This window comes from Bos indicus x Bos taurus, chromosome 29 (genome assembly GCF_003369695.1).
Source record: "Bos indicus x Bos taurus breed Angus x Brahman F1 hybrid chromosome 29, Bos_hybrid_MaternalHap_v2.0, whole genome shotgun sequence".
NCBI classification, from domain to species: domain Eukaryota; kingdom Metazoa; phylum Chordata; class Mammalia; order Artiodactyla; family Bovidae; genus Bos; species Bos indicus x Bos taurus.
The window spans coordinates 3,829,479-3,850,388 of record NC_040104.1 but is presented as its reverse complement, the minus strand read 5'-3'; the positions used below and the strand labels follow the sequence as shown (position 1 = coordinate 3,850,388).

General features: G+C 54.8%; 1 protein-coding gene across 8 annotated transcripts in view; it reads left to right on the top strand.

Moving 5' to 3' along the window:
- Positions 1 to 20,910, top strand: part of ANO1 (anoctamin 1) — a 172,487-nt gene that overhangs the window by 125,382 nt on the left and 26,195 nt on the right. For 2 of the 8 annotated variants that reach the window (XM_027531435.1, XM_027531440.1), the window contains 6 exons: positions 12,478 to 12,560; positions 14,930 to 14,941; positions 15,545 to 15,616; positions 17,875 to 17,952; positions 18,321 to 18,347; positions 18,909 to 18,983. In XM_027531435.1, the coding sequence (XP_027387236.1) occupies positions 12,478 to 12,560; positions 14,930 to 14,941; positions 15,545 to 15,616; positions 17,875 to 17,952; positions 18,321 to 18,347; positions 18,909 to 18,983 (347 nt within the window). The remainder of the gene's footprint in view (positions 1 to 12,477; positions 12,561 to 14,929; positions 14,942 to 15,544; positions 15,617 to 17,874; positions 17,953 to 18,320; positions 18,348 to 18,908; positions 18,984 to 20,910) is intronic. The other 6 variants (XM_027531438.1, XM_027531441.1, XM_027531442.1 and 3 more) reach the window with 4 other exon arrangements.

Genomic DNA, 20,910 nt, shown 5'->3' with positions numbered 1-20,910 from the left:
TCAGATCTGAAGAGGGGCTTGGTGTCCTCATCAGAGGCCCCTTTTGGGCGTCTTCTCCACCGAGGCTCCGGCACGGTGCGCCTCTGCCTGCGTGGCTACGGGGACCCAGTTTTCACAGCAGAAGGCTCCGCACACCGCCGGCCAGCTCTGTTCCCTCACCCAGGATCCATCGGCCGGGGTGGTGGCCAAGCCAGCGCCTACCGTGGTCTCCAGGTGACCCACGAGCAGGCGTGAACGTACGGTGCTCAGCGCCCAAGCCACTGGAAGGTCATTCAGGGATGCCCATCTGGTTGGTCCATGTGCACTTTCACACCCCAGGGGCTCCATGCAGCCCCACCACTGCCCCACCCTGTCAGTCAGCCCTCAGCTTCCTTGCCTGTAAAATGGGTGTGGGGTAAGGACATTTACATCGGGCACAAAATCTCAGCCAGCACTCAGCACGTATGTGGCTGACTCTCAATAAACAGCCTTGCCCTTGTGACCGCGAACCACTGGCGTGGCTGCCTGCCACATTGCAGGAGTGAGACCAGGTAGATGTGCCTGGTGTGTAGGGTGTGTACCAACTGGTATTTAGTTAAGTGTCTGTTCTGGGCTCTGGGGAAACCATAGGAGGTGAAAACCGCTGTGTCCACTGCCTTCACCCAGGCTGCAGGAGGACACAGCGGGTGCAGAAGCCCCGTGGCGAGGCTGCAGGCCTGTTGAAGGAGTCTGCAGGTGCGTGGAGCAGGCGGGACCCTGGAGGCCAGCACGGGTCACAGGGGACTTCATATTCACCAGGCGGACCAAGGAGCCAGTGCGGCCTCTGCTGTGTCAGGGTCTCATCTTAAACTTGTGTCGGAGACAGCTACTGATGCACAGAGGAGCTGGGGAGGTGGTGGAAGGAGGCTGACCCGGCTCTGACGGGGGCGGCAGGGGGCTTTCACTGCCACCTGAGCTCCATGGTAGACGCTCACCGCCCCCGCGGGTGACAGCGAGAAGCCGGTTTCCACGAAAGCAGACAGAGCAGAAAGGAGGACCATGGGGACGCGCAAGAGAAGCAGTTAGGGGCCTCTCGCCCCCTCCTTCCCTGCGCTGGGCTCCCCAGCAGTGCCCCGTCTGTTCCCACTGTCCTGCCCAGAGGCCTAGGAACTGTTTCTCCAAACTGAGGGCCCCTGACGGAGGAGACTGACCATCCCAAAGGGCTCTCCTGCCTGCCTTATTGTGAGCTAAGGAGATGCCTTTGGGCTTGGCCAAGCAGGTGTCATCTGGAGGTCGAGGGGTACAAATGACAGCCCCCATCCCACATGAACATCACCCCGCATCCTGCCCACCTGGGCATGACCCGTGGCCCAGAGGGTCCCCTGCCTGCCATCCACCTGCTGCGGCCCAGACATATTCACCTCTGCAAGCATCTCTGGGCAGCACATGGCTTACAAGCTCTCTGTCCTTCTTCTCTGCAAACGTCTCCTCCTCCGATCAGAGCTCGCTTCAGCTGAGAGCCTGGGAGCCAATAAAGTCACAAGCCATTTGGACACTAATCATCCCATTTCCAGCTTCAAGAATGACCTTCCATGGTCAGCCCCAGGGGTGGTCTTGCTCCAGGAGCCCTGAGAACTCGGTTGGATTCTGGCCACTGCCCATGTCTCAGTGAATCCTAGCATGTCACACACCTTCCCTGTCACCTGCAGGACACGCCTGGGTGTTGCACCCACAGAATGAGCATGGTCCTCAGAGCACCTTCCTGTGCGGTCACCCTGAGTCTGAGAAGGCCTGGTTATTCAGTGCCCTGGTTGGTTGGGAAGAGGCTAGGGTGAGACTTGTCCCTCCCTCATTGGCTCAGCAATGGCCTGTAGCCTGTGGACACTCAGGTAATAGAGATACCAGAACCGTCCCTCCCCCAGGCTCTGGGGAGCTCCAAGCATAGCTTCACCATGAACTCAGTCAACTTGGCACGGGCTGGTCCTCCCAACGAGGCCGAGAATGAGAGTCAGAGGTCACCAACTCAGAAGGAGAGATTTCCAACAGAGTGCTGGATCACGCTGGGTTGACAGGTGGTGAGCACCTCATTCCAGGAAATCAAGCTGAGGTCGAAGGATTCCTTGCCAAGGCTGCTGAAGAACTTGGGGAAGTGACGTCTGTGTGGTTCAAGGTGGCTTGTGAAAATGTTCCTGGCCCCACATGCTAGCTCTGATGATTAATTCTGGGATCAGTCTGACTATAAATGTAGGATTGATGGCCATCAGTCACTGAGCTGATCTGTCTGTGTCTGACATGGGGCCTGATGCTCCTTGTACTTCATTCCACTGCATCCCCACAGCTGAGAAGTTGTCCCCATTTCACAGGTGAGGAAAGTGGGGCTCCACTGAGCCTGAGCCCATGCCCCTGCCCTGCCCATCCCTGTCTCTTTGGGCTCTGTGTCCATCAGAACCATTCCCCGTCCCTCGCCCACTGCCCTCTGTTCATCACCAGCCTCCATGACTTTCCTCAAAATCTCTGATCGGCTCCCTTCTTCTCTGATCAGGGCCCGGGCAGCTCTGAGCTGAGGCTGGAGAACCTCCTAGCTGAGCACAAAATCTCCCAGTTTCCCTGCTCCAGGATGGGGTGGCTGACCCTGCAGCAGACACACAGTGGAGCCCACCTGCGCAGCTGTGGGCTGGGTGGTTTGGTCCAATTCAATGCCCAGCTGGGTTGGCTGTGTGCCAGGATGGCTCGTCAGTGGGTAACAGCGCCAGCCACCGGCCAGACTCAGGCTCAAACCTCAGCTCGGTCCCCTAACAGCTGTGTGGCCCTCAGGCAGGTCGCTCCACCTCTCCAGGCCCCGGCTCGTCCACTTGTCAAATGGAGCTAGTGACCCAACCCACCTCAGAGAGCGGTTGGGAAGGTCGAATGAGTCGCGCCTCGTGGTGTCTTAGGGCTGTGCCTGGTGCTAGTTGTCACGCTGTGCTAGCTATTACATCCGATTGGTGAGCGCTTGCTTTTTGGAAATGTGAAAACGGCCTAGATAGACCCTGTGAGACTGGAGCTCAGACCTAACCTCTCACCTTGTGCCTGCGGTCCTCTGTGAACTGTGTCCCTCCATCTCCTTCAGAAAACACTGGCTTCAGCCGGCTGGTGCCACTGCGTGTCGGGCACTGTTCTGAGCCTCTTCTGTATGGAGACTCATTCATTCTCCCAGTGACTGTCAGAGGAAGACAGGCTCTGCTCCTCCGTTTGGCAGATGAACCACTGAGGCAGCTTTCCCGGGGTGACACAAGCTAACCAGAGGCAGAGGCAAGGGCCTTCCTGGCGGTCCAGGGGCCAAGACACTGTGCTCCCAGTGCAGGAGCACAGGTTCGATCCGTGATTAGGAACTAAGATCCTAGTTGCCCTGTGGTGCAGCATGACCGAAATTTTTTTTAAAGGTGAAGAGGCAAGACCTTGAGCCCCAGCAGTCTGGCTCCCCAGCCCCACATATGTGAGCCCTGGGCTCCACTCCTTTGCCAGTGGTACTAACCAGCTCTGGCTGCTGTGTGCCCTTATTCCTGGAAGGATGACCTTAAATTCATTCTCTTGCCTGGACTAGCTTCCCTCCCTCCCTCCAGGTAGATGGGCTCCCTTCCCCCTCCAGAGGTTCACACAGAGTTTACTGGTCCCCACAACAGCCCTGGAGAGAAACCCCGTTATTCTCTGATGAAGACATGGGAGCACAGAGAGGTTAAGTGACTTGCCCAAGAGCATACAGCTAATAGATTCGTAACAGACGTGACAGATCTGTGCCCTGGCCCACCTGCCTCCATGGTCCAAGCTAGTGCCCTGGTCTCACCTCTCTGTCCAAATATTTCCACGCCCCTTCTGTGCCCTCCTGGGGAAGCAGAGATTTACCACGAGCCAGTAGTGAGGGGCAGACAGGCAGCAATGCTGCTCAGCCAACAGCATGGCAAGGAGCTGGCTGGGTTTTGTGCACTCTCCATGAAGCCAGCTTGCTCGTGGCAAGCTTATTTATTGAGCACGTACTGTGCGCAAAGCAGTACCACCTCACACCCTCAAAGGTGCCGGCCAGCGCTCACCAGCAGCCCCATCCTTGGAAGAAACACAGACGGCTGCATCCTCCTCTATCCAAGATTCAGGGAAACGGGCGAGTCTCTGCTTCCACTGTCCGCCCTGCTTCCTCCAGCTCCACTTCCGCTGTGGGAGACCACAAAGGTGCCTGTCTGTCAAGGGCAAGTTCAGTCTGTGTGTTCCCGTTTGGGGCGGGGGTGGGGGGAGCAAAAAAGCCAGACCGCTCCCAGGAAGCACTCAGGGAAAGAGGAGCTTATTATAAATCAAGACAGAATCAACAGGAAAGGGCCTGCTGGGCTAGGAGGTGCCCGCTGACTCCCCGCCCCTGCCCGCAGGGTGGAGGAGACACAGTCCCTCTTTCCCCAGTCTTTTCACACTTGCTGTCAAGTGTAATTAGCAGCAAGCTTGCCATTGTTGAATAGGATTTTTTTTATCCCTTATTCAGTTACTTGTTCATTACCCTCTAAAGGATCATTTTCACACTGGTGTTTCTTCTCCCACGTGTCCTTTCTTTTCCTGTCCTCCAGCTGTGAACGTTTCTTCTCGCTCAGTGACAGAGAGCGACCCCAAACCTGTTTCTGCCCTTGGCAGGGCTGGGTCACCGCCCCAGGAGTCGCTGTGGCAGCTGTTTCCATCTTGTTTCCGCTCTGCCATGGGGTCTGGCTTGCCCAAGGGGGCGACCCGCTGGTCCTGGAACCCTGTGCTTTGGCTGAACGCTCCACTGCCTGGGATTTATAACATTTCAAAACCTCCAGTAAGGTGTCAAGACGAAGCAACTTTGAGCTCCATTTAGCTGTTCGCACCAGGATCAATTTTCTGAAATTATAGCATAATAATGGAGTTTTCAAGGCTTGTCAGTTCTAGGCAGAACAAAGGTGGTTATTGGATTTGAGCCTGGCTGCAAGGAGCTGTGGAGAGATGGTCCCAGCGTCAGTGGAATGACAGGTGTGGTTGAAACCCCTCCCGGGGTCTGCGCCCGAGGCTCTGAATGCAGTTGGCAGGTCACTGGCTGAGTTACCCGAGCAGGGCAGAGACGGAGAGAGACTTAATCTCTGCTGGAATTCAAAGGCCAGCAGCGGGTTCATGAGCGGACAATTGTTCAAGGGATAAATAAGTAGAATCAGTGAGACCATGAAGGGTCAGGGCCTTTGTGCGGGCGGGAGCCCCAGCTCCCCTGTGGACTGACAGGCAGGTTCACACCATCGCCTGGTCCCTGCAGCCCGAGGAGACCCAGCCCTGCTCTCCACATGCAGAGAGCGGGCACTGTCAGGAACCAGAGGTTGGTGAAGGTGTTCTCTGCTCTCGGGGACTGCACTTTAAGAAGGGTGTGCCATGCCTGCCCCGGCGCCCTCGTGGCTCAGCAGTGCCTGATCCAGGTTCAGAAGTCGAGACCCCCAGCCCACAAGGAACTTGGGCTTCACAGGGGAAACGGCGCCGTTCTCTGCAGCACCCAGCCTCAGTCAGAGCCTTCCCTCCATGGCCTCTGAGATTCCCACGGCAGCTTGAGCGTCCATGATGTTCCAACAGAAGACAATGGGTAGGGGCCTTCCCTGGTGGTCCAGTGGTTAAAACTGGGCTGCCCCTGCAGGGGGTGCGGGTTCAATCCCTGGTGGGGGAACTAGATTCCACGTGCCGCAAGGCACAGCCAAAAAAAAAAGGAAATATCCTACAAAAAAAAAAAGCCAGTGGGAGGGCGGAACCAGGAACGTTTAACAACGCATCCAAGATCGTCCATGTGTCAGTAGCCGTGCTTCAGAGGAGGAAGGTCTCAGAAAGGGGGGCCAGCAGCCAGCCGCGGAGACGTCAGAAACTGGGGAATTAGGGTTAGGCCTAGGAGTTAAGGCGGTTTGGACAGTTCAAGCAGGGCCCAGGGGAGGTGGGATGGGACGCGGCCTGGGAGGAGAGCCGAACCAGAGACACGGGGTAGCTGGAGCACGGACTGACAGCTCATCTGATGGACAGAGAGGGGGCTGGAAGGAAGGGCAGATGGTGGGCAGGTCAGAGTGTCCAGACACGTGTGTGCACGGGGCCAGCCACAGAGCTCACATGGGATGCAGACTCTGGGTCCGCGTGGTGCCCAGCGTCTGCATTTGGCAGGCCCCTGCCGCAGGGGTTCTAATACAGCGCACAGTCTGAAAACTCCTGGGGGAAATGGACAGCTTGCCCCCACCCCCTGTAACCAGGCGGGTGTGTCTGGTCCGTTTTCTCTGCAGCCCCAGTGTACGGCAGGGAATTTAAACACATAAGCAGGACCTGCACCCATCGTTCTGGGTTTCGTTTACCTGAGGTGAAATTCACATAATGTGAGTTAACTGTCTTAAGCACACTGCCCAGTGGCATTTAGCACCCTCCCTGCACCAAGCCATCCTCACCAGCACCCCCCAGGTGGAGCCCCAGTGCCCATTTAGCCGTCTGTCCTCCTCACCCCGCCCCCATCCCTGATAGCCGCCGGTCTGTTTCTGCCTCTGTGATGGATGTGTCTGTAAATATTCTGGATGCTTTGTACGTACAGGGCCAACCCTGTGTCGACACCTTAATGAGAGCTGGTGAGATCCTGCAGGAGGGCCGGGTCATAGGGCCGCTCTTCTGTCCAGCCCTCAGCACGTGGATGCCCCACCCGAGGCCGCACAGCAGGCACTGTTATCAAGCCCATGGTACACACGCGGAGACTGAGGCTGGCGGGTGGGGGGCGATCCCAGGCCAAGCCAACACCTGCTTCTATCCAGGGTAGATCCAGTGTCCGTCGCTCACCTGCCGCCTCTGGGCTCCTCTACAAGAATGTGTTTTACCTAATGCTTCTCATTAAAACCTGTCTGCAGGAAGGAACTCAGCCACCCGCTCGCACCCTGGCCTGGGTTCGCTCTTCACTGCTTGTCTTTTGTGTTGCACTGCCTACTGGGCTTGGATTTAGGGAAGTGAACTTGTCTCCTCGGCCCCCTTATGTGGCTCCTGGGATCGAGGGCCTCTCTTCTTGTCTTTAGTATCCTTGACCATGTTTGGCACATGGCTTGTGCTCACGTGGGTGGGAAGCCATGCCCCTAATCCTGGCCAATCTTGGGGGGAGAAGTCCTAGACCCAGGTTTCCGCTGTGTATTCACCAATCACCTGCCTCCTTGGGGTCTCAGTTTACCCATCTGTGCAAAGGGCTTGCAGGCTGGATGCAAGGAGGTCCCCCAGCACACCCAGCAGCTGACACAGACATCGAGTTACGTCTGTGTGATGTAGGAGAACCATCACTGGGCCCCTTGAAAGGAAGGGATGGGAACTCAGCAGGACCCACAGGTGTCTACACAGCTGCCGTAGTGAGGGAGGGCTGCAGGGACACAGCTGCAAAGGAAGGGCTCTTGTCTTCCTTCCTGCCTCTGTCCATCCCAGCCCAGTTCAGTTCAGTCACTCAGTTGTGTCCGACTCTTTGAGATCCCATGGACTGCAGCACACCAGGCCTCCCCATCCATCACCAACTCCCAAAGTTTACTCAAACTCATGTCCACTGAATCAGTGATGCCATCCAACTGTCTCATCCTCTGTCGTCCCCTTCTCCTCCCGCCTTCAATCTTTCCCAGCATCAGGGTCTTTTCAAATGAGTCAGTTCTTCGCAACAGGTGGCCAAAGTATTGGACTTTCAGCTTTAGCATCAATCCTTCCAATGAATATTCAGGACTGATTTGTTGGATCTCCTTGCAGTCCAAGGGACTCTCAAGAGTCTTCTCCAACACCACAGTTCAAAAGCATCAATTCTTCGGCGCTCAGCTTTCTTTATAGTCCAACTCTTCACATCCATACATGACTACTGGAAAAACCATAGCTTTGACTAGCAGACCTTTGCTGGCAAAGTAATGTCTCTGCTTTTTAATATGCTGTCTAGGTTGGTCATAAATTTTCTTCCAAGAGCAAGTGTCTTTTAATTTCCTGTCTGCAGTCACCATCTGCAGTGATTTTGGAGCCCCAAAAATATAAAGTCTGCCACTGTTTCCACTGTTTCCCCATCTATTTGCCATGAAGTGATGGGACCAGATGCCATGATCTTAGTTTTCTGAATGTGAGTTTTAAGCCAGCTTTTTAACTCTCCTCTTTCACTTTCATCAAAAGGCTCTTTAGTTCTTCACTTTCTGCCGTAAGGGTGGTATCATCTGCATATCTGAGGTTATTGATATTTCTCCCTGCAATCTTGATTCCAGCTTGTGCTTCATCCAGCCCAGCATTTCTCATGATGTACTCTGCATATAATTTAAATAAGTAGGGTGACAATATACAGTCTTGACATACTCCTTTCCCCGTTTGGAACCAGTCTGTTGTTCCATGTTCAGTTCTAACTGTTGCCTCCTGACCTGCATACAGATTTCTCAAGAGGCACGTCAGGTGGTCTGGTATTCCCATCTCTTGCAGAATTTTCCAGTTTTTTGTGATCCACACAGTCAAAGGCTTTGGGATAGTCAATAAAGCAGAAGTAGATGTTTTTCTGGAACTCTCTTGCTTTTTTGATGATCCAACGGATGTTGGCAACTTGATCTCTGATTCCTCTGCCTTTTCTAAATCCAGCTTGAACATGTGGAAGTTCACTGTTCACTTACTGTTGAAGCCTGGCTTGGAGAATTTTGAGCATTACTTTACTAGCATGTGAGATGAATGCAAGTGCGTGATAGTTTGAACATTCTTTGGCATTGCCTTTCTTTGGGATTAGAATGAAAACTGACCTTTTCCAGTCCTGTGGCCACTGCTGAGTTTTCCAAATTTGCTGGCATATTGAGTGCAGCACTTTCACAGCATCATCTTTTAAGATTTGAAACAGCTCAACTGGAAATCCATCACCTCCACTAGCTTTGTTCGTAGTGATGCTTGAGGCCCACTTGATTTCACATCCAGGATATCTGGCTCTAGGTCAGTGATCACACCATCGTGATTATCTGGGTCGTGAAGATCTTTTTTGTACAGTTCTTCGGTGTATTCTTGCCACCTCTTCTTAATATCTTCTGCTTCTGTTAGGTCCATACCATTTCTGTCCTTTATTGAGCCCATCTTTGCATGAAATGTTCCCTTGATATCTGTAATTTTTTTGAAGAGATCTCTAGTCTTTCCCATTCTACTGTTTTCCTCTATTTCTTTGCATTGATCGCTGAGGAAGGCTTTCTTATCTCTCCTTGCTATTCTTTGGAATTCTGCATTCAAATGGGTAGATCTTTCCTTTTCTCCTTTGCCTTTCACTTCTCTTCTTTTCATAGCTATTTGTAAGCCCTCTTCAGACAACCGTTTTGCCTGTGGGCATTTCTTTCTCTTGGAGATGGTCTTGGTCTCTGCCTCCTGTACAGTGTCATGAGCCTCCGTCCATAGTTCTGCAGGCACTCTGTCTATCAGGTCTAACCCAGTAGCAGGTGGTTTTTCACACTGCTCACCATGCCTGATTCTGAACTGAGATCTCGGGACTGCCTCCAGCTCGGTGTGGGCCTTCCTGTTGCTCATGCTGCTGGCCAAGCCTGAACATCACAGCCCCACCCTTTTGCTCCAGAGCAGAAGTTGACAAACTCAGCACCACGGAGTCTGCCCGGGCAACAGGGCATGGCGCGGTCTGTGGCCCAGCAGAGAAGGCATGCCCAAACCTTGGCTAAAGAGGCTTCGGACTTTTAAAGGAGAGACGGGAAGCTCATGATTAATATAAAATGTATGCATTTCCTAAACATAGCTGAGGCCAACAAGCCTTGTCTAGGCACTGTCTCCTTGGCCACAGGTTGTGGCCTCAGGTCCAGCCTTGGTCCTGGTCAAACTGCAAATACTCCTGGGAGAGGGCCTTTGTATCTGTCTTAAGACATTTGCCAGTACATTCTAGCAAGAATGCCTGGGTTTCAATACCAGCTGCATAACTGTAGGACCTTGGGCAAGTTACTTACCCTGTCTGTGCCTTTGTCTCCTCATCCATGAAATGGCAATACAACTTTTGCTGTAGCCATCAGACTTGCTGCAAGTGTTGCTCCTTTAAAGAACGTTAGATATGCGGAAGGTCAGTCAACGTAACGGTTAAGGGTAGACTCTGGGGTCGAGCAGAGGTCAGTTCAAACCCCACTCCTGCTGTTAACCTACAGTCGACCTTGGGCAGAGCGTACGAGCCTCTGAGCCTCTGTCCTCACAGGTAAAGGTGTGAGTGGAAATCATTCTCTAGTGCATCGCATTGTTTTGAGGGTTCTTGATGTCAATAAGTCACTAGCACAGAGCCTGGTGTACGCTGAGTCCTCATGAAAAGGTAGGGGTTACCACAGTGCAGGCTGGTAGTGGAACGGTGGAGGTCTAGGAGGCAGAGGTGTGGGTCAGTGAGCCTGGGAACGGGGAGGCATGGGGAGGGCGGGGGCGGGGGATATAACCGGGCCAGCTCCCCACTGAGCAGAGAGCCAGCCCTCCTCCCCCACTCAGCCCGAGGTCGCAAAGGAGGCCTTGCCATGCGCAGGCAGAAGCCAGAGGGACACAGCTGTCAAAACAGTGAAGGAGAGGCAGGCCTTCCAGAACTGGAGGGGGTATGGGAATGGGCCCCGACCAGGGCCCTCCACTGCAGTGAGCCAAGGACACACTGAGAGGCGGAAGGAGACATCCTCACACCTTCCTTCTCAGGAGGCTGCCGATGGGCCTGCCCCACCGGCCACATGCTTCCTCCCAGAGTCCCCGCCACCACGATGCCTCTGCTGAGAGAGCGCTTGTGTCTCAGGGAACTACATTTCCCAGGCTCCCTTGCTGTCCCGTTGCCTGGAAGGCTGTCGGCCAATGGGAGGCCCCGATGGGGATCCGAAGTCCTGAGGAAGGGAGAAACCAGGGTATTTCTCCTTCTCTCTCCATGCTTCCAGGAACATCTCTGGCAGAGGCTTTGCCTTCCCTTGGTGGTTCTAACTCCCTCCGTGATCCTGGCTTCTTCTGGGTAGCTCCAGTGTCTGGCCCTGGTAACACCAGCTCCCATTGTCCCGCCGCCCCTAAATTGGCAGCAGCTTCTTGCAGTTGCTAATCTCTGGGTGGTCTCACCATCCCCTGCTTGTTGTCTCAGCTCCTCTGCTATCTATGTGGCCAAGTCCCAGGATGAAATTACCCCAGTCCAAAAGACCTAAGAGGTTCCTGTCTCCTGGCTGGGGTGGTAGCTGATACTTGACGTGCACCCATTATGTGCAGATGTGTGCAAAACTGTTCTCACCTCACCTTGATGGGCGGCACGTTCTCTGAACCAGGAAATGAGTCAGATTCAGGCCCATTTATTGCCAGGTCCAAAGCCTGCATTCTTTCCTAGTGAAGAATGACACCAGGGAATTTGCACTGAAGTTCTCGCTGCATTTCTGTCTCGACACCACCATTCATCATACAGGTCATTTAATTCCTCTGAGCTTCAGTTTCCTCATCTGTAAAAGGCGGTACGTTATAGCACCTCCCTCCAAAGATTACTGTGAGATTTAAATGAGATTAATGCCAAGACACTTGGATGGCATCATCGACTCAATAGACATGAATCTGCGCAAACTCTGGGAAGCCTGGCGTGCTGCAGTCCATGGGGTCGCAAAGAGTCAGACATGACTGAGCGACTACACTGAACTGAATACTTCACGTGTTAGCTCTTTGAACAGCGCCTACCACATAACAGCTCAAGAATCCAGAGCTCTGGTTACCTTTACGGTCACTTGTATCATTCGTGCAACACCCAGACTCTGCTGCCCTTCCTGTGTTGGGTGGAAGCATCAGTGATGACGATTCAGTCCGTGGTGTCCGCATTGGCAGGTGTGGCTCTCAGGAGCCCTTTGTGTGTTCAGTGAGCTCCCGTGAGGCACTTTTTCGTGCCAGACACTGGGCTTTCTGTGGAGGACCCGGAGAACGAGACCCCGTCCCTGCCCCCACACCCCAGAGAGGCCACAGGCCATGGGACAGGGATTATAATGGAAGGTGGCATGGGCACCATGAGCATGAAAGGTCCCAGGAGGAGCTGGTTTTTTCCTGTCACTGAGGGAATTGATTAGAGGCTTCCTGGAGGAGGTGGCATTTGAACTGTGCGTACTCTGTTGGGAATACCAAGCAGGACGTGGCACCTAGGAGCACAGTTCCGCAGGCAGAACACCTGTTAGAAGCTTGAGTGAATGGCCTTGGCTCACCCTTCACTCTTTCTGATCTCAGGACCCCCTCCTGTGACTTACGGTCCCCAAGAGCGATGGAGCGGGATGGGTAAGAACACAAGTTCTGAGACCATCCTGCCCAGGCCCCTCGCCGGCTGGCACTGTAACCTTGCCCGGGACTCAGACTCCCTGTACCTGCATTTTTATCATCTGTAAAATGAGCGATAGACCGTCCCGGCCTTTAGAGTCAGCGGGAGAACTGAACAGTTTAATACTGGCCCAGCACTCGTTGCCCTCACTCTCAAATGGTACAGGAGAGGAGAATGCTCTCATGTCACCCGGTGTCACGGGGCTTCTGAGCCCCTAACCGCCTGGTTCTCCTCTCTGCCCTTAGCTGCCACCTTCATGGAGCACTGGAAGCGGAAACAGATGCGGCTCAATTACCGGTGGGACCTCACAGGCTTCGAGGAGGAGGAGGTGAGTGGGCTTAGCAGCTGCGCCCCGTGTCCTCCCCCACCCCACCCCATCCCTTTCGGGGGGGACCCACTAGGTCGTAAAGTCCAGGCGAGGCTGCTCCCTGCCTGTTTCTCAGTTCATGTCCCTGATGTCTGAATCCCCTGCGGTTGCCAGGGTGACTGCTCAGTGTCCGCTCTAGTGTTTTAAATCTCCATGCTCACACGGACACACCACCCAGAAATGTGGTCGGGGACGCAGGCCAAGGCTCACCACACTGATCTCATCCAGTCTGGGGGCTGCACCACGGGTCTGGGGAGGGGGTGGCCACCACCCACGAGGTTGAGTCCCCAGAAGCGGCCATGAGCCTTCACCCTGGTGCCAAACCTGTGATCCCCAGAGCCAGCTGCCAGCCTGCAGTCAGGCGTGGCTGAGATGTGAGGCTGATCCTTCACTAACAGAGGGAAGCCATGTGCTGGGCATCTTTGTGCGCCAGGAGAGGGGCATTCCGAGTTGAACAGCCACTGAGGTGGTGGGTGAACCCCCTTCCCCGGGGTTGCTCAGGAGACGCTTTGCTGCTGCCCCATCCTGAATTGCCAGCTCCAGCAGAGTCCCTGTGGGATGAGAGGGAATAAAAAGGAACAAGATCCCCCGAACAGGAGAGCCGTTAGGTTTGGCCACGCTGACCGTGGCTTCGTGTTACGGAATCTTTTGCTCAGCTCTTTTAAAGAGAAACCACTCGTGCATTTTCATTGTAATGTGAAAGCCTCTTTCGTCATCTCTTTAAATATCCCTATTATTATATTATATATTAATATATCCCTAGTATTATATATTGGACTTCCCTGTGGCTCAGACGGTAAAGCATCTGTCTACAAGGCAGGAGACCCGGGTTCAATCCCTGGGTTGGGAAGGTCCCCTGGAGAAGGAAATGGCAATCCACTCCAGTACTATTGCCTGGAAAATCTCATGGACAGAGGAGCCTGGTAGGGTACAGTCCATGGGGTCGCAAAGAGTTGGACACGACTGAGCGACTTCACTTCACATATATTAGGCCTCTTTGGTGGCTCAGATGGTAGAGAGTCTGCCTGCAGTGTGGGAGACTCTGGTTTGATTCCTGGGTCAGGAAAATCACTTGGAGAAGGAAATGGCAACCCACTCCAGTATCCTTTCCAGGAAAATCCCATGGACGGAGGAGTCTGGCAGGCTACAGTCCATGGGGTTGCAAAGAGTCAGACAAAACTGAGCGACTTCACTCATTATATGTCCCCACACACGTGCTACCTCCAGGACTGAGCTGGTGGATCACTCTTCAGTCAGCTGTGTAGCTGTGTGGGTTCTGAGCTGACTGTACTGTCAACAGACACGGGTGCTAGTTTGCTGGAAGAGGCACCAGCTTCGTGGTGCCAAGACGACCTCCAGGACCAGGTTGTCCTGTTTCAGCATTGCCCTTGCTGTGTGACCTGGGGCAAGTTGCTTAACATTTCTGTGCCTCATGTCCTCACAAACAGGGGTGGAAGAGTAGAGTTTGAGGGGGTCTCGGTAGGTCAGCAGATCAGAGCACTTTGAGCGGGGTCCAGCAGCTTTGAGTGCCCCCAGCTGGTCTCCCGCCTCCAGGTTCAACCTCTTCCGGCAGCGGGTCTTGTTGTCCTGTTTCACAAATGGCAGGACCAAGGCTGATGCGACCAGAGAGACATGTGTCTCCTTAGGTGCAGAGATAGGCATGGGACGGGTGCTCCATTCCCCCGTGGTGGGCCCCGAGTCAGCTGTCTGCCAGAGCAGATTCAATAGATTCAAATAGGGTTGGTGTCATCTTACTACTTTGGGATAGACTGAGAATGTCCTTTTCATGATGTCCTTGGGGTTGGGACAGTTCAACCTGTTGGGAACCTGTCCCATGAAGTCTTCACCCTGATGACTCAGGCACTAGTGGGGTAGTGATCAGAGCGCTGGACGTGGGCCCCAGGGGACGTGAATGAGTCCCCGAGAGTGAGCCCCCCACACTGGGTAGGGCCTCTTCTGGGGCTGGTCACCTGAGACAGAGGGCTAGCCCCTCCATGACGTGAACCCCAGGTGTCTACTCTCGGAGCAGAAGGAAGGCTGTGCCCAGCCATCTGGCCTGAGTCTCCTCCCCTGAGTCTAAGACAGTTCAGCCAAGCACACGGTCAGAAATCACCTAGAACATTCCATCTGCAGAAACAGTAACACACGCAGTCACCCTAGGGTAGCATCAGCCTTTGGCAAGCTCTCCTTGTCCACCCATGTCCATTTGCCTTCACCCCAGTTTTTTAAGAATATCACCTCTAAGAGGACTTTTTTCTTAAAAAAAAAAAAAAAAAAAACACAAGTAATGAAGTCTTTTTGTTTTGTTTTCCATTTCTGGTTCCTGGAAGGAGGCTGTCAAGGTTTGGAATTTTTTGTCACTTGTCTGTCTCCTGGGAGAGGGACCTTCTGGCACACCTGCTCTGTCCGTTTCTGCTGAGCGGTTCCCCGCACCTCTTCCACGGCGGGCAGGGGTCTCTGCTTCCTCCCCCACCTCCGGGTCTCTCTTAACCCCCGTTCTTCTGTTCCAGTGCCCTTCGCTGACCTGCTCTGGGCTCCCCTGAGGCCCGGCGCCTCTGGTCTGCCCACGCTTGCTGACACTTAACCGCCGTCTCTTCCGACCCCGTGGCTCCTGATGGGATGTCCCCAGGGGCCAGTTCACGGCTGGGTGTTCAGAGTGGGCTGCAGGACAGGCTGCAGGCCGGCGCAGACTGACCCGCCTCCAAGACCACGGAGCCTGACTCTGTGGCCTTCCCAGTGGGCTGGGCTTCCCAACAAGGGGGAGAGACCCGGATGAACCTCATGCAGGGAGCTCTGAGTGGGAAATGGTACAAACAGCCAGCTAGGAACTGGCCCCAGTGGGTACCCCGAGGGAATGCCAGGGGTGAATTTGCCACACATGCTCCTGTTAAGGGTCTCAGACTCGCAGTTCACAAGACTCCTCGCTGACTTGGTTTCTTTCACAGGACCATCCCAGAGCTGAATATGAAGCCCGAGTTCTGGAGAAGTCTCTTAGGAAAGAATCCAAAAACAAAGAGGTACGGTGGCCGCTGCCAGTTGGCTTTCCCAGTAGTCAAACGTCTGTCCATCAACATTACATGCCAGGGGTCAGCACATGCTGTGTAGATGGAGGGAGCAGCCCCCAGATAGGGGCAGAGAGTAAATGTTTAGACCCTCCCAACCTCTTTCATAGCGACTCTGCCATTGTAGGAGGAGAATGACCATAGACAACAGGTGAAATGTGTCTGGCCGTGTTCCAATAAAACTTTATTTATAAAAAACAGGCGGGGGCTGTGGGGAATTTGTCACACCCTGCCAGAGGTCAGCCTCCCCCTTCTGTCCTGAGGGTGACCTCAAACCTCAGCCAACACCTCAACATCATGAAAACCAAGTGGTTTTGCAGCTTTTCTTGCTCTGGATGGTCGTGTCCAACCCTCATGCTTTGCATTGACTAATGGATGGAAGGGTTTTCCCCATCAGGGCCCCTGAGTGAATGGCCAGTTCCTTGCCTCACGCATAGAGGATGAGAATGAGAAAGAGAACTGTTTTTCTGATCCTCTTGAGGCCGCCACCTTCTCTTAATATATCATAAATGCCTTCCTTTCTCCCCAGAACCTCTCGTTTAACTTGGCAGTCATGTTCACAGTCACATTCTCACAACCCTCTAGGGATGCTTGGTTATTTTTTTTATTGGAGGTTTTTTTTTTTATATATGACATGGGGCAAGAGTCCCCAGGCCCTTGTCAACCTCTCTCTGAGGCTGGAAGGTCAGTCGTTGCAGGGACGGGAACAAGGGCAGAGTGGTCTTTCCAGATCCTGGTGTTCCTTGGCCTCTGGGAGCGACCAGTGAAAACCCCTGCCCTTGTCTTTTCTTGCCATTGTGTTCCGTGGACAGTCTGCTGGTACAGCGGGGCCAGGGGTCCCAGTTACCACAATCCCCCCGTAGGGGTGGGCAAATGTGTGCAGACCCCCCAGTTCCCATAGCACAGAGAGAGCCCAGCTCAGCCCCCTCAGCCAGAAAGTGGATGCACATCCTTGAACTCCAAGCGGGACCGGGGGTGCGAATAACCACAAAAGCGTGAGCCTTCACCATGATGAGGAGACCGTCTTTTCATTTAACCCATTGGAACGTCTGCCCATCGCATGCCCATTGCCTTTGGAGCAGCTGCCCTGTTCCTTTGACCCCACGGCTCCGTCAGTGCCCTCTCCCCAGGCTGTGGCTCCCCTTCTAAAGGGAGAGGTATGGGTGCTGCTTCTCTGAGCCCCCAGGCCCCCGCTGAGGGCCACCATGCCCAACCTGAGGTGTGCCATCTGCACCCCCAGGCAGCCCACCCCACAGTTGGGGTGGCCCCACTAGGCGGCCCCTCCTAGTGTGAGCAAGGATGAGGTTGCACCCCTTCCTAAGGGAAAAGGGGCTCAGTGGCCTGCGTCACATCCACTGAAGTCAGGGGCTCCCCCAAACCCAAGCTCTTCACCGTGCCGGGAACACCGCCCAGATTCCCCGTCACCTGGCTCCTTGGCTTAGACCCGAGCTCTCTGACCACAAGAGCAGCAAAGGTTGGGGTTCATTTTCACCGGCCTCCGATGGTGACCTCAGGCCCTGAAGGCCTCCAGGGGGCCACACCCTTGATTTTTTCCCACCGTTTCACTGTCTCCCAACTTTATGGTTTTAATTTTTGCCCTGGCTATGGCACCAAATTCGTTTAGGGGGGAAATAAGAGATCCCCCCTTTCATGGGTGTTAGGATGCTGAGTGTGGCTTCCTGCACGTCAGTGTCAAATGCGCAGGGTAACCCGCGTCTGCATAAGACGCACCATCTGAACTATGGCCGCCGTCTGGCGAGGGGGCCCCACGGAACCCGCCAACCTTCCAGGCTGTTTCCATTACCTCACTGCAGCCTCTCTTTTAGAATGGGCTTCCCAGGTGGCACTAGTGGGAGAGAACCCACCTGTCAATGCAGGAGACGCGGGTTCGATCCCTGGCTTGGGAAAATCCCCTGGCGGAGGACACGGCAATCCACTCTAGTGTTCTTGCCTGGAGAAGCCTTTGGATGGAGGAGCCTGGCCGGCTGCAGTCCATAGGGTCACAGAGTGGGTCATGACTGAAGTGACTTAGCATGCACGCGCTCTTTTAAAATGTGGGTCTCTGCTGTCTCCGATGGGTTTAAGATGCCCAGAGCCTGACTCAGCCCCAGCAGCCACACAGCCAGGGAGGCGCTGGCTTCCCCAGGGGGCGACGGGGGCCTGGGCCGCGGTCTCACCCCACGGTGCTCTCTTGTTCCCTCCACCCGCCCCAGAAGCGCCGGCACCTTCCGGAGGAGCCCACAAACAAGTGGAGGCAGAGGGTTAAGACCGCCATGGCGGGGGTGAAATTGGTACATGTCGTGTCATCGGGCGTCGTGCGTCTTCAGTGTGTGCAGATGAACCAAAGTTCATTGTCTCCTCAGCCGACTCTCGACTGCTGTATTATCGTGTTAACATCCACATCCACGCTCCTTTGCCTTCCTCCGCACCCTCGGGCTGTGATGTGTCGAGGTGTCTCTGCATGGCCACCGTGGGGTCATGGGCGGGAGCTCGGCTGTCTCTGGGGCTTGTGAATCGTGCCTGCCACAGCTGCCTGCCAGCGGTCCCTGGTCTCATTAACATGCATGCCACCCTCCCTGGAATGCGTGGCCTCGGGGGTCAGACCTGCCAGCATTCTTTGACCTCATCCATGCATTTTTTTTTTTTTTTGGCGTTAAAGATCCACCCCATTCTAGAAACATCCCAGGTTAGTGAAAAGCATCTACTTTAGTCCCTCCAGACCCTGCAGTCCCTGCGCCAGAGCCTTTGGGGCTGTGTGTCCCCACCGACCGCCGTTGCTATGCGGCGGGCAGCGTTTGAACTCGTAGTGCTGGTGGCTTGTCTCAACTTGCTCTGCAAAGGAAAATAACTATTATGGTCTGGGTGGCGGAGGAAAATAGCTTAGATCTTCTCGCCGTGCAGATGAGACTTTCATCCAGGAGACGGAGGCCGGGCTTCTCCCGGATGGGGGTGGCGGGGGGGTCTGAGCGTCTCATTTAGAAAAGCCTCTGGCGCCATCACGCCTTGTACAGAGAAGACTCACATTTGTAGACAACTATTATTCCTGTCATTTCATAGCATCCTTTCATCAGGGATAAAGCCTGGATGTTTGCATTCATTCATCACCTGCAGGGGTTGTGTGTTTTCCCACCGTGTTTCTGTGGTCCACGTTGTTCACGCCCACACACACACACACGTGCGCGTGCACACACACACCTGTCCACCAGGATGGTCCCCACTGCTGACCCAGCCCTGTTTCGTCTTGTAGACAGACAAGGTGAAGCTGACCTGGAGAGACCGGTTCCCTGCCTACTTCACCAATTTGGTGTCTATCATCTTCATGGTGAGTCCTGGGAGGCCGAGGGAGCTGTGTACCAAGGCAGGCGGCATTTACCTGGATGGGGTCAGCCGTCCATGTGGCAGTTGTCTTCATCCCAGGCCAGGCTGGGTGGGGAGATTCCACCCTAAAATGGGAAGGGGCCAGGGTTCTGTAGTGACCCCCGGGGGCTCCCTACACCTGGGGGATGGTCCCTGACACACATCTTTTGTTCTGAGAGTGACACATGTAGGTAACTTGTCATTCACACCCAGGAGTTCACAGGTATTATTTAAGACAAAACAGGGGGGGGTTTAAAGAAGGCCACGAAATGAATAACACAGAGACAGGACAAGAGTCAGGACGGGTCTGTGATGCTGGATTCATCCAGACCCTGTGGGTTTGAATAAATCAGTGACACCACGGCTGGCTCTCTTGGAGGTTTTAACGCCCAGATGATTGGGCCACGTCCCTGGAAGGCCTCAGCCCATGCTCCCCAACAGGTCAGTGCCAGCTGTGGTCACTGTAGAAATGACCATCCCCTCATCCAGCCCTGGAACTTTAGGTTAGGGTCTTAGCCCCAGACCTTGTGGGGGGCCCTTATGGCCCCTGTGGACTGAGGGTTGGGCTGTGCCCAGTGGCCTGAGGGGCTCACACCCGCCTGTCCCCCCACCTGCTGGTGAGGATGCAGAGGCCGGAGGTCTCACCCTCTCCGCAGGCCATATGCCAGGCTGGCCGTCCACCCTGAGGCTCTCGCTGTTGTCCATGAACTTGGAGACATGCAGATGGGCTTGTTTTTCCATTGGGTGTCGGGGGCGGCAGCTGAGGCCCTAAGCTGAGTAGTTGGAAACAGAGTGAGGACTCTGCTTCCTCTCACGATCTTGCACACAGTTAAGGACATCGCCGATATAAAGAAATCCCTAGTGGGGACCCCCAGGACCGTGCAGCCACTGCAGGGAGGGCTCCTGGGTCTGTAGATGACTCCAGTGGCAGTGGGCCCAGCCCTGGGACACATGACCCAGGCACACATGAGTGGCGCTGAGGGGCAACCTCGGACAATGTGGGCCCTGCCCACAGCATCGCCAGAGCTCCCCAGCAGAGGATGGGGTACAGGAAATGGGACTCAGGCGCCAAGGTTCAGCCCCTCCTGGCAGAGAAGAATCAGAAGGCCCAGCACAGGGATGGAGGAGGTGGGAGGCTGTGGGCCCTTCTGCACAACGGCAAGTTTGGACAGGAGCCCTCAGGTTACATGCCACTTCTGTGAATAGTCTTCAGGGAGTTTTGAGTTTCTCACATAAGAATCAAGGTGCAGGCACTGGAGGGCTGGTCCAGCACTTTCATGATTCCAGCAGGCACTGACTTCTCTGGTCTGTGCCTGAATCCTCTTGGTCACAACATGGCTGCTCCACCTCCAACATCACCTCCACCCTCCAGGCAGGAGAAAGGGGAAGGAGATGGATGCCAGTGGAGGCAGCCCCTCTTTGAAAGTGCTTTCCCACAGGGCCTGCCCACACCTCTGCCTGCATTATGCTGGCCAGCCCTGTCTGCACAGAGACTGGGAAATGGGCCAGTGTTATTCCCAGCAAAGGCAGGATAGTGGGGAGGGAACCAGCAGACCTTGAGGGACTGCAGTCCCCATCACAGATAAATCAGTCTTGTCCTGAGCACAGGAGCTTCATTCTCTGAACAAATAGCAGCTGAGCACCTACCAGGTGCCCCCATGCTCCTGGTCCTGAAGGTGCCCATGTGAACACTGCGTCGAAACCCCGGCCCTGAGGCCCTTTCCTTCCAGAGCGGACATTGCACCCAGGGTGGTCATGGGGGGGTGCACCAGCAGGGAAAGGGGGCACCTTGCTGAGTCTCTGCAGGCCCAGTGCCCCGTCTACACCTCCACATAAGGCAGGAGGGGCGTCTCCAAGCCCAGGGCGATGCCTTCCCCTGGGGTGGGGTGGGG